Source organism: Hypomesus nipponensis, chromosome 2, assembly GCF_054491055.1.
Source record: "Hypomesus nipponensis isolate SF chromosome 2, ASM5449105v1, whole genome shotgun sequence".
In the NCBI taxonomy this organism is placed as follows: Eukaryota; Metazoa; Chordata; class Actinopteri; order Osmeriformes; family Osmeridae; genus Hypomesus; species Hypomesus nipponensis.
The window spans coordinates 16,980,320-16,993,674 of NC_140362.1; the positions used below are offsets into that span (position 1 = coordinate 16,980,320).

Below are 13,355 nucleotides of genomic sequence, written 5' to 3' on the forward strand. Positions count from 1 at the left end.
TAGATTGTGTTTAGTTCCCGAAGAGACAAACCTTTGGCCCAGTTATTGGTTGATGTGAATCCTCCTTTATTGTACCAATACTGTTGTGCACTGTTTTCTATTCTTCATTTAACATCTTGGAGAGAATATTTTTTTTGTGAGTCTTTATATATTTTTTAAATAGTTTAGTAATATTGGCATGTGTTTCAATGATACAGATTAGCCTTAAGCTTTGTTTAGATACAACATAGCTGTTAACTGATAAAAGAAAGTTTTAAATACCATCGTAGATACTTGATCTTGTGGCTGAAACTAACATTAAAAGGTTTTTATTTTAGGAATCAGGTTTAATTACGTCACAATGTTGTAAATTCGTCATAAAATAAATTGATAACATAATTTTGAACTATGGATTGTTGTAAACTCTTACTGTAGTTTTAGCAACAACAGAAATGAACACACTTTTTTATTTATGAAATTGCACACATACATTTGTACAGTTACAAATTAGCTTAAAGTAGCATTAACTAAAAAAAACAGTTCACTTACAGTACAAAAGAAATGAGTAGCACCATCGAATGAACCAGTTTAGAGTGAATAATGGTCCACAGACATTTTTGAACGTCTGTTTAGTGTGGTTTAGAACGACTTTCTCTTCTTCTCACAACGCTGTCCGGAGAAAGGTGGGCGGCAGCGGCATGTTTCAGGAGACACACACTTCCCCCCGTTCAGACAGGGATGACTGCACACAGCTGAAAATGGATGAGAACGAGGCCAGAAACCGTTTAACAAAGTTCTTAATCTCACCTTTGTAGGCTAGAGCAGGTAAAAATGTATCTGAACCCTGTGAGCATATATGCCTTGGGGAAATGTGCGTGGTGATTTAAAGCCAAATGTATGTGTGAGACAGTGTCAATGGTGAATATGTAATTGTAACTCACCAGTGTGGCAGGCTCCCCCCAGCCAGCCCTCTGGACAGCTGCAGATTCCGGGGGCCACACAGCTGCCCTCATTCCTGCACCCCTGGGGGCAAATTGCTGGGGAAACATAGCCACATTCTAAAAATGCGTAGAACTAGTAAATCACCTCACAGATGGACATAAAATGTCCAGTTCAATAACTATTAAATGAACTGTTTACAGTTATTTTGTTAAAATACATGGAGTAGTTTGGCAGTAGAAATACTGTAGCTACCAGCTGTGTTCCATTTCATAAGCTGAGGGGTGAAAGTGCTGCTGGTGAGTACACTATCTGAGCTACCAGCATCTAAAGTGTTTTCACTTCAGTGGCACATGAGGATGTAAACAAACCTTCTTGGCATTTAGAGCCAGTCCAGCTTGAGGGGCAAATGCATTTGGCTACTCCATTGACAGCAATACAATCCCCTCCATTCCAGCACCCGCCATCGCAAGTCACTGCAAAATACACACACATCGTGTTATACACAGCTCAGTCTAAACTGCTGTCTAATGCAATACCTCTTCTTGTGTAGGTTAGAGTTTACTTATTCAACTGTGTGAAGCATACCCCATTCAAACACACACACACACACACACACAAACACGCACACACATACACAAACACAAACACACATACACACACACACACACACACAGTATTTCGTTGGTCTAAGCAGAAAATACATTCAGTTAAAATAATCCAAGAATTAAACAGCATCCATCCCAAACACTGACACAATACCTTTATGACAATATTTCCCCCCAAATCCAGGAGGGCATCTGCATTTCCCTGGGCGGAGGCACTCTCCCCCATTCTTGCATTTAGGATAGCAATTTGCTGCATTAGACACAATAAACTTGTCAGCATTGAAGAAACAGCTTTTATAACTGAATCGTAAAAACATATTGGACTCCGAATAATACATTGCTCCATCCAAATTGTAGGCAACTTTTCGCCATTTACAATTAGTCTCGAACAGAAACGGTTGTAACGTCACCATACTGGCAGGTCTCTCCCTCGTAACCCCGCGAGCAGAAACAGGTGTTGTTTCTGATGCAGATCCCTGCGTGCTTGCATGAAGGGTTGCAAATTGCTCTGGGATCAAAAACGAATGGTACCGCGACTCCTCGAGGAGCATCTGAACGCGCGGCGCAGAAGCCGACGAACGCAATCAAACTGACCAGAAAGGCGAGCCCTGTCTTCATAGAGGTTGGAAAGCAGAAGCGTTTAATCCCCATCCTCATGAACTGTTAGGCACTCGCAGTGGAAATAGAGAATGGATGGCACTGAAGTTAACTCCTTTTTAATTCCAAGAGTTCTTCACCTCCACTCCTGACCCAATAGAACAAACTACAACCAACTTTGAGGGCGATTCTTGAACGACTCTGTTTCAACCGAAGGGACATTTCTCCAACCCAACCCCCTCCTGGTGAGTGATTCGTTCACACAGAAGTACGCGGGTCCTCCCATTCATGCGCAGCACTCTTCCAAACTAGATACATTTAGAAGTGTCACAAATTTGATTTTAGGCTACTGCCTAAATATAGTTGATATTAGACTTATTTGTATTTGTAACAGTTGCTGCATATTTAGCATGGGCCTATTTGTGGTGTCCATTCGAATTGCCCGTAAGTGAAAACAGAATAATTTGGTTTCAGAGTGTATCATAAAGGTGTGCACTGATTGCCAAATGTAAATATTTTTTGCGCATTACTGACTGTTCTTCCACAAATAATTCGAATGCCAGGCCGGGACAGGTGTGTAGACTTATGAAACCCAGAGGCCTAAGTCTTCTTTTACTGAAATGTGTAGATGTTGTTCATAAACTGACTCAAATTAACAAAATGATTCAAAGAGATCCAATTTGCTAGACTGAAGAGCCGACTTGGAGAAAAGATTCGATAGCGAGTCATTGGGTCCGTTAGGTGGAAGAAAGGATTGTATTCATTTGTGCCGAAATAGTAGTGGCCTTAGTAGCCTATTGGGGGCAGGCATTTAACAGCCAAAACGACAACAAGTAGGCCTAGGCCTAAATATTGTTGACAAAATTGATGTTTTGATTAGGTGAGAGCCTATAGGCGACACTATATATCTGGAGATGTGTATATATATATATATATATATATATATATATATATATATATATATATGTGTGTGTCAATATACACAATATATATTTATATATTTAATTATTAATTATTGATTATATTAAAACACAGCTACTTAAAGCCATTGTTCCAAGGTCATTACACTTCTAAGACATGGGCCTAATGTAGTCTGGCTTGGAGCAATTATACTGTAGTGAATGGAGGAATGTTTTATGAACGTGTTCATTTCTAAGACGAACAACAAGGAAAGTGAGGTATGTAGGCTACAAAATAAACAATTAAAAGGCTAGCCTGAACCTCACTTTTTGCATGTAACAGGCAAAATGCATCATATGGTTTATTTGAACTTACAGTTAGCCTAATGCTGAGTTGCCTTTCCAAGAAAGTTCTAACAGCCGACCACATCTGGAGAAACAATTTCCTTACATCTGGAAAACAACGTTGAAATGATCTATCGGCGACAGGAAATGTCTCGTTCTAATGATGTTAACAGAACCATGTCTGTCAGGGTTGTTCCTATTTCTACTGCTTGGACTTGGAGTGCTCACATACTTGCCATGCTGTTGTCTGTGCATTTAATCGTCGATACACTATTATAGTTACTTCTCTGTGTTCCAGATGTTTTAAAGCGTGATGAGGAAGCTCAGTAGCCTAAGGCCGAACAAACAATTCCAAACCTTGAATTTCCGTTTGCTAAAATGAAGCCATCTCAGCCCACACTTCAGTGCACCTGTTAATATGTAGTTTTGAAGAGTATTACCCCAAATATTTCGCCATGCGATTTTGCTTTTTGTCTTTGTCTATTGAAATTAGAGTCCAACAACCCTAAACTTCTGTTGAGGAATTCTGGAGAGGAAGTTAAGTGTAGTTTAAATGACAGCAACAGATGTGAGCAAACCTCCCAGCACTGACCTCCAGTGCTGTTCTACATATGGAAGCAAAAAAAGTAACACACAGACATACATCGAGACGAGCACACAATCAAGACCCACTCAGAGATAATACAGGACAGTGAAATATATTGCATACAAACAATTTACCAAGTATAATGCTAATTTCAACCACCTTTCAGTGGTCACTAAACGTATTGGAGGTCAACTACATACAAGTTATCTTGATGGGAATGTTTGTATCAGCTACAGTATTACAGTTACAGTATTTAACACATACATTATCTGCTCTGGTGGTTTTAGTGCAAGTTTTGGTTTCCAATATCAAGTCTCTGCCATTGAAACCCCAGTCAAATCTCAGATTATGAGAGCTAGCGCCCTCTAATGAGTGTATTCGTTATTGCATTGTTTGACTGGTGTTTTCTTTAGACAACAGTCACTACACATGCCAACACGCAACTACTCAAATGTGTGGGGGAAAAAACAATTTTTATTTTCGCTCTTATGAAATACAAATACATAATTGCCTGTCTGCTTGAGTGTATGGGTGTTTGGCAGTGGTTTACATGGACAATGTCAACATTTACACCAACTGGGTATCAGATATGGCACATTAGGCAAATGCAAGTTGTATTATTGGATGCCAACACAATTCACCATCAAGTTCAATAGTCAATACATCATGACACTTCAACATTCAGCAAAATATGCAACAAACTGTGTGTGCGTGACATCACCAGGATAATAATCAGATAAACTTGTGGAATATCTATTAAGAGGAAGTATTTGTACATGCAAAATTGATTTTTAAAGACATATCACAGAAACAAACAAAATATGATGTATTTTATCCCACTGCAATAACTCACACACTCCAAACTAATAAGAGATAACTGTTCTAATTTCCTTATCACACAACAATCTTATCAAACAATTTGGGTTTACAATTGTTTTAATTTACATCATTTAACGCACATTACAGATATTGGTTATATAATCTTGATTTAAAAACAGACAATCTTAGCATGTATATAATACATCACATTCCAAAACGTCAAATTATATCACATTTAAAAATGTATCTCACTGAAACCCTGGAGTATGTTTAATGTACATTAAAACTTAAGAAAACTTGAGTAGAAGGAATGGGGTAAAAAGCAATCAAAAATGGTAAGGGCAAGTTAGTGGTGCTCATAATCAATGCATAACTAAAGAAGGCAAATATAAATGTGTGCTTGCTGAAAGGAGTCAGTCAAATCAGTTGACAATTAAAATAGTAGAAATGGTATCAACATAGGCGTTTAAGACGCTTTTAAAAGTACGGTCCTTTTGCTGTTTTGATGTGAATATGCTACTGCAGACCTAAGGTAAATCCATTACCAGTTGGAATGTAGAGAAATTTGAATACACTAATGCCTGAAAACAGACTAAATAATGTTTTGTTGGTGACAACAGCTTGAATGGTTCAAAGACTGGACTGAATTTTATAAGTGTGCAAACCTTTTGCTTACAGCAAGCACACTAACAAATGATTTCTATGAGTCTACTCAGGTATTCCATGGTATTGGATGGTTAGTGGTAACCTTCTCGCAGTCGTATAACAAAAACATGTTGCCTTATCCCTCACAGATTATTGTATTTCCCATACCTGGTTAAAGTGCATATTTCTTAAATGCCTGTGGACATTCTTTTGTAAAATCTTTGAGGACTTTGCCTACATGGGAGAGAACATCAACAAGGTGTATCAATGCAACCTTACAGTGACAAAGCCATCTTTTTCAACTGTCAGCTGACAATGAGATATTATTTTCCACACTTTCAGTAAAAAGTCAGCCGAAAGAAACTCCATGTTCTTCAGACAGTGGGATAACTATAGCTAATATGCCTGGAACCAATCTACTGGTAAACCTGCACATGTCCGTGCAATGAGGTGGTGTTACCCCCACAGTCCACATACTGGTACATTTCTTGGGATACCTGCTCCGCATGCCCAAAGTAGGTTGTGGTCACAGTAACCCTGAAAACACAAGATAAGAGGTCTTCCAAAGTGGCAAATGAGGATTTACAGTTGATCATCTTCAGTTACCAAAATGTTTCTGTCAGTGTAAAAGGTTAGGGTTGTATAATTTAATTGACAATACTTACTGCATCATTACAACAATGTTGTGCACTTTTATGGTCTGCAAAGTGCAGTAGTCACTGCAAGACAAAAAAATAAGTATACAGCCTAATAATTTCACGTCAACATTATATTCAAGTATGCCAAAATCATCTGCTATTAGATACTTACAACATATAACTCATCTCATCAGCAATGATGGTCGGGACCATGTAGTCAATCTTAAAACAAAGGGTTTGATACAGGAGATTTAGATATGATGTAATTAAATAATATGGGTTGAAAAACATATTCATGAGGCGATCAGGTCATTTTTGTCCCTGTGTCACAAATGAAATCTGTACAATGAGTAACTGAGTCATAAAATCCATTATCAAACAACTGATAAAGAAACAAAGACAGGCTCTAGACTACTGTCTATTTGACTCAATTGTAAAACTGTTCATTTCATCAAGGTTTTTAGATGTAATTAGAAGTAATACCAGTTAACTACAGTCACATGACAAATTCAGTTGAGAGGACTGTTCTCAGAAGGCATAGTAAATCAAACCATGTGGGGCACTTTGGAATTACTTAAAAGTAAACGTTTTTCAGCCTAACTAATCTGCATTACAAAGCTTTGTTCATTTTGTATTACCATGTCAAATGCAGTTAGGAATAATAACTAATTACAATAATGCATGTCCAATGGTTGTAGCTAAACATATTAGAAAATATGGACCAACCTGTTTCTGATCCAGTGGGATTATGGTTGTAACATTGCTAATTTTAGCCTTTCCAATGACTGTCTTAGAGAACTGCACTTGAGCTGTAATGTTGGTCAGTGATACAGCATAGTAGTTGTTATTGGTGATGTTCAGAGTGTTCTAAAAAGAAACACAATGTCAAGGCATAGCAGAATCACAGACTGACAAATCATCGATCAAATACATTAATTTCAACCCTTTGATGACAACACTGGATACATTATACGAGGCATAGGAAATATGACATTACTGTGATGTTGAGATAGACGATCCGCCTGTCCTGGTCATAGGAAACAAAGGCAGACTTCACCCCCACGTAGGAGACATCAATAGAGCGAGGGAAAAGGAAGAACACTGCCAGACCAGACAGCAGTAGGCAAACGGACACGGAAACACTGACATAGAGTTTTCTGTAGGATCAAAAAGACAGAAGTTGCAGAGAATTGCCACACATAACAAAAAAGTTGTTATGTGTGGCATAACTTTTAAGTTAGAACCTACGTTCTTCTTGGCCTTAGCCTTTGGTCACTGTATGGAATCAAAGCCACAAGCTGATTCTCTTGGCCTGTAAGAGAAATGACAAACATAGAGCTGATATTGTGTTGCAAATCTGTAGTTGCTCCATTTAATGACTGATACTATTTGATTTTATTCTCAAGTCTTTGTCTTATTCTCAGCCTTTGTTTCTGCCAGACTGAAAAAAGCTTATAACTTGTTCAATCAGCTATAAAATGCTACTGCATACATTTGTTGACATGCATTATTGGGCTTATTGTCATACCTCGCGGGATTCTACCAGTGCCCTGGCATGTGGGGCATGTGACACTGTCTCTGCCAGTGAATTCAACATAGGGGAATTGAGATACATCTCCATTTTTTCCATCCTCATCATTAGAAGTGTCTGTGTACTCCTGAGTAGACGTGAGGGGATCCTCATCTTTCTGCTTGGCCAAGTGTGAGTGTGACTTGCCCATGGTTCCAACCGTCTGTGTTTACAAGAGAAAAATGTATTATCAGATTAAGCAACTGGAAAAATGCCATTTAACCACATGCCCACACATTTGGTTATGAAATTGTCAATTTGCTGGTGTTAGACAATACCTCAACATTCGTTTCACTGTGCACATCTATAATGCCAACCTTTCTTATTCATTAAGCCACATGCGATCACAAAATAGTCAATATCGTGTGTAATGTCCATACTTGAGACTGGCACCAGTCAGCAAAATCGTTATAGCTATTCATTATGAGGCTAGAAGTTGTTGACGATATATTGTACGCCTATGGCCGCCATACTGTGCTGGCAACCGTATGCAGTACATAGTACACCGTGTACTCTCCCCTCTAAAAGGACTTAACCTACCTGCCAATATACTGTGAGCTGCTCGAGACAATTTCTTAATAAAAGCGTCGCATTTTTGCCTTTGTTAGCGTTTGATATGTCACGTCATTCACATCATGTCTGGTCAACAACAGTTATTATGGTGCACCACGATGCCGTTGGGGGATTCTCGCTCGGTGTGCTATTACTCTACGACGTGCTTCTAAAATTGCCGTTTACCATTAGGAAACATAATCTTACCTCTATGTCTTTTTAAAGGGTTTCACTTGTCATTCGCTTTTCTTCGTTAGGTAGTGCAGCTGTTTGTTATGTAAATACCATATACGACGACATGCGTGACAAAACGCCCCCTCTTTATTGGACAGACGTGGTGTGCAGCTTCATGACGTGGTGGCTTCTATCAGTGAAGTTTGATGGAAGGATAGGAGCGTAAGGAGTGTGTACTTTTTTACTTAATAGATGAGAGGAATATAACATGCGCTACAATAGCATAATGATGTCATTGCGTTGCAGCAATTTCATATCGCAGTTTAGAATAAAGGCCCAAGCAAGACGAGTAGAGTTTAGCATTTTAATTCTTCAAAATCTCAATGTCTGTCTGAAGCAGTTGTCAGAGGAGATAGGGAGGTTGACTCAAATAATAACTCATGGCGTACTAGCCGACTGTATTTTTTATGCAAACAAGATCGTTCAGAAGCCTACATTAGGATTGATAAGAAATACTGCGTTAGTGTTTCAGGAACATGCCTTGTGTAAAATATTCAATGTGTAGCCTATATCAGCCACATGATGGCAGTGTGCTTCAAGAAAAAAAAATTAAAGCCTAATTTATCTGGGATGCATTGAGCAGGCTCTCTGGCGCACACCATACTTGTTAAGTCCTGTTGAACTGCACCCTAGAGCGTTTACCATGCGGCTACCATATTTTAAATCTAAATGTGTTCATTTCTCTCCCTAAAACCCACTAGAGGACACTATTTAAAAGGATATTTTGAAAAATGTATTGTGGGGGGATGCCCCCAGACCCCCGTAGTTTTGCTGGGTCACAGGAAAGATAATAGGTTTTATCTAGGGGCTCAGTCCCCCCAAAAGTGTGAACCTAGATTTGCCCCTGTTGTGTATGTTCTCATTATAATAAGAATTTGAGTTGATTTAGTTGATATAGTTATTTGGCAAGTGCATCTCAGGTGATGTTACGGAGTAATCCAAAAGTAATGTAACTAGTGTGTAACTAGTTCAGCAGTGAGTAATCTAGTAACGTAACGCATGACTTAAAAAAAGAAACTAGTAGCCTAGGCTAATGTGTAATCTATTACTTTTTTTGAGTAACTACCCCAACTCTGTTTAGCAGTATTAAATCATTTTATAGGCTGCAGTCTTACGAGACGTTCTTATTCTCGGTCCCTTATTGCTTGTTGGTATGCGCTCCATATAAACATAACCTGACGGTACTCCATGATGTAGGCTAAGCCCACGATATAAATGTAGAAATTACCAGCAAATTGTACAACTGAACGAACCACGTGACCTTTTTCACCTTTGGACCGTGAGTTTTGCCTTTGTGAACGCAAACCGGATCAATTGAAAACTTTAAACAATGTAGCCTATCATCATTGATTCGATTCGATTGGTTGCAGAATTATTCATAGAGTATGAGTTTCTGCTAATTTGATAAAAACAACTTAATCAGCATAAGACCATGATAAGATGTAGTATGCCAAATTAAATATAGGAATGCTTTTGTTTTGGAAACACTTTGTCAGGGTCTTCCACTTTTACAATCCCAGATATTAAGGTACTTCAACTGTATGCAGTGTCTGCTTCAGCACACAATTCTCAGTTAATCTGAGTTACACAGTAGGAGGCAAAAAAAAAAAAGCCTTTAGCTCCAGTCTGAAGAGGCAGGTGAAGAGTTTTCTGTTCAATGCTGCCTGTGTGTCTCTGATAAAGCCAGAGAGAGTCATCTGGACATATCTACCCATTCCAGGTGTTAACACCTCAAACTACATATTGCAGATAAACACCATATTTAAAAGGGAAAGGAGTCTTGTTTATCTATAGAAACCAGGACTGTGTTGACATGTTTATACATGCAGTTCTAAATGGGATTGAGGTCTTGCTACAGCCCCTTGGAGGTTGACCATCATCCAATACGGTGCTCTACCCATTACTATAGAAAAGTAATATTACCACAAGGGTTGTTAGGCTTTATTAACCACCATAAGTAGTTATGAAAATCAACTAAACCCTGTTTGTGGGGGTCTTTAAATGTGTCGCTATCTGCTGATTGCCCTATTTTTAGACTGAGCGAAAGGGTCACTTGTTTCTTTTAGTTCTGACCTGGTTTTATTCACTTTAACATAGAATTCCACTTATTGGTCACATAGTTACATAGATCAGCCAATGCAGTTTCTTCTTTTTCTATAAATCAAACCATTTAATCAGCTGGGGAAAAAAACGTATGGCATATTTATTTAATTTGAATATAATAAATTATGTACACCTCATTGCACTATTTTCCATTATATTTCCACTATTAGTATGATTTAGACATTTGAGTCTGAATGGCTTGCCCTTTTGACCTCATTCAGTGTGGTGTTAATTTGGTCTCAACATGTGTCCAAGGTCAATTACTTAGCAGCTCATCTGGAATGCTGTGGGTTTTAATCTTGTTTTTTTTTCTCCATCAAGTTGGATTAACTCAGCATTCTATTTTAAGATTATTACAGCTGCTGCCATAACTGGGGTTGCAGTCTTTGGAATCACTAGATGACTAGACTTGACTAGAATGACTTTGGGACAACACTATAGTTGCCTTTTCTTGACATCCTAGACTAAATAAATATTATTAATGAAATATCAGGTCAAGACCCAACTGATATGAAACAAGCAGTCATTAAGCCACTTCTTAAAAACAGACCCTTGATCTTGGACTACGGGCCTATTTCTAATCTCTCTTTTTTATACTTGGAAAACAAATTTGTCCCAACTGTGCAACAGACTCTCCTGAAAGGTCCAACATTGGCAGACCCCATTCAGTCAAATCCCAGCTAGCATAGTCATGAGGTCCCACACTTACTCTTAGTCTATTCTTCTAAATGTCACTGTGGGGTTGACAAAATGCACCCCCAAAAACTATTGGCAGTGTTAGTTTAAAAATAGCAGTCATTTGTGGGAATGCATAGAAATGACCATTACACATAGAGACCCGTGCATGCACAAGCACAGGTTCACTTGTACACTAAGTCTGCCCTGGCTGCTTGTCATAACATATTAACATCGGGTCAGGCAGCCCCCTTCGTGGTTACTATGGCAGCAGTGAGTGAAAAGTGTCTGACTTTAGGCTGATTCTCCAGGCTCATCATTCCATAGAGAGCTGCAGCAGGGATTATACATTGGTCTAACACTTACAGTTCACTACTAGAGAGTATTCCCTTCACGTGTGAAGATTAAATGATTAAAAAATAGCATGAATAACCACTATTACATTTACCACTGCACTCTGCATTGTTCTTTTTGCAATGTTTGTGAAAACATTATCAGTGATGTAACGTGACTCACTGACCCATGCAGTATGTCAATTCCAAATTTATAGGAGCTCTGTCATGAAATGTTACTTTTTGGGTTTGCTAGTCAGTTTCTCTGCTTTTCTCGGGTGTTTATCTGCACACAAATTGTGGCACAGAATTTGCACCATATTCAGATTCTGAAATATAAGACCATCATATATATATATATATATATATATATATATATATATATATGATTTTTGTTTTACTTTTAAAGATGACCTGTTGTGACTGTGATGCAGTTTTGGTTAGCATTATATTATTTGACCTGTCACTCTAATGAACGCATCCAATGGTCAACAAATACGAGCATGGTTTATGGTCCTCAGTTCAAGTCACCACATTATTTTCTCCATCCAATAAAGGTGTAGCTTATCCTAATATCCAGCGTGCAAAAAAGTGCATATCTGCTGTCCACCTTTTTGATGTATCTCACATACATTCCTCAAACAATATGTTATTCCATTTCATGTGACTTGTATCATTTTTTGTATATGTTTTAAATCATACACAGTAGGGTTTCCAACTGGGTTCCTGCAAAGCTTTCTTCCTTAAAAATGTTGCTCTAACCCCACCATATTTTTTGCTCACATATGTTATTGCTCATGTTTGTTTTACTCTCTGAATATTATTTTCCAGGAGCGGTAAAGGATTTCTTAGCCTTTTAAAATGAAACCATACAACTGTCATTTCAATAAAGGCTGGGAAAATTTGAATGACAGCTGTTTATGCACTGTTGCTTTTGACCAAAGCATCTGTTTACAACAATCAGGTCTGTTAGACCTCAACTCTGGTTACATTCCAGAGTTCAGAGACATTGTGTTTTTTTCAATAAAATTATTTAACTTATCATTTCGCTTTGGGGATATAAAAGTGTGAACTCACAGTATGCTGTCAAAGATCCCTTATGGCTCACAGATGTCACAGACCAGTTACATTCAGATTTCTTTATGTCCTACCATATTTGACTTACAGAAATCGTATACATTTTCCCTCAGTTTTTTGCTTGGCAGGATTACATCTTTTATTAATATTGTTCCTTTATCTCTTGTATCTCTCGTACTATTTGCATTTTTACATTTTTATATTGTAAATTATTTGGCTACTTTATATTTTATTCTATATTTTTTATTAGTAATAGGTAGACTTGTACCTTTTAGTATAGTTAGACCACATATTTAAGTTTTAGGATTCCTTTATGTTTAATGTATGCACCTTCCTGACAAAATCAATTCCTTGTCTGTGCAAACTTTCATGGCAAATAAAACCCTTTCTGATCCTGACAATCTTCAATCAAACACCATATACTGCATGATTATTGTGCACACCCCTGCTTAGAACAATATTGCACATACATTTTCACTTATTCTCTTAGTTTCAAGGGACTCCCTCAACAGCAAACATGCACCATAAAGTCTTACATATCCCACATTATCTTTTTCTCCTGCCTTGATCTCTATTCTCTGCTGCTCTGAGCTGAGCTACGATCTCTCTCACACCCTCCTTCCCTCTATCGCTCTCTTTCTCTCTCTGATTCTAGGAGCTTTGTGTGCTTACTGTAGCTCCTACGCTCAGTGCGAGTGCTGCTTGTCTCCAACTGTCCTCCGAGGGCTGCTATAGCGAGGAGAGAAGAAGCGTTTGT

The 13,355-nt window shown here is 38.2% G+C and overlaps 2 protein-coding genes across 3 annotated transcripts; both read right to left on the bottom strand.

Annotated features, from left to right (window-relative positions):
• Window positions 1-11: 11 nt before the first annotated feature.
• Window positions 12-2,357, bottom strand: seraf (Schwann cell-specific EGF-like repeat autocrine factor). The gene is made up of 5 exons (XM_084708682.1): window positions 1,937-2,357; window positions 1,681-1,776; window positions 1,290-1,394; window positions 921-1,016; window positions 12-731 (listed from the first exon to the last, which is right to left on the bottom strand). The coding sequence occupies exons 1-5, from the start codon at window positions 2,181-2,183 to the stop codon at window positions 619-621; spliced, it is 657 nt and encodes a 218-aa protein (XP_084564808.1). The 5' UTR covers window positions 2,184-2,357; the 3' UTR covers window positions 12-618.
• A 2,050-nt stretch (window positions 2,358-4,407) lies between these two features.
• tmem106ba (transmembrane protein 106Ba) lies at window positions 4,408-8,539 on the bottom strand. 2 transcript variants are annotated; one of them, XM_084708683.1, is made up of 8 exons: window positions 8,385-8,539; window positions 7,584-7,788; window positions 7,304-7,367; window positions 7,053-7,212; window positions 6,782-6,922; window positions 6,228-6,277; window positions 6,083-6,136; window positions 4,408-5,954 (listed from the first exon to the last, which is right to left on the bottom strand). In XM_084708683.1, the coding sequence occupies exons 2-8, from the start codon at window positions 7,774-7,776 to the stop codon at window positions 5,834-5,836; spliced, it is 783 nt and encodes a 260-aa protein (XP_084564809.1). In that variant the 5' UTR covers window positions 7,777-7,788; window positions 8,385-8,539; the 3' UTR covers window positions 4,408-5,833. The 2 variants fall into 2 exon arrangements, with proteins under 2 accessions (XP_084564809.1, XP_084564810.1); XM_084708684.1 differs by lacking the exon at window positions 8,385-8,539 and adding an exon at window positions 8,166-8,347.
• Between the last annotated feature and the right edge of the window lie 4,816 nt (window positions 8,540-13,355).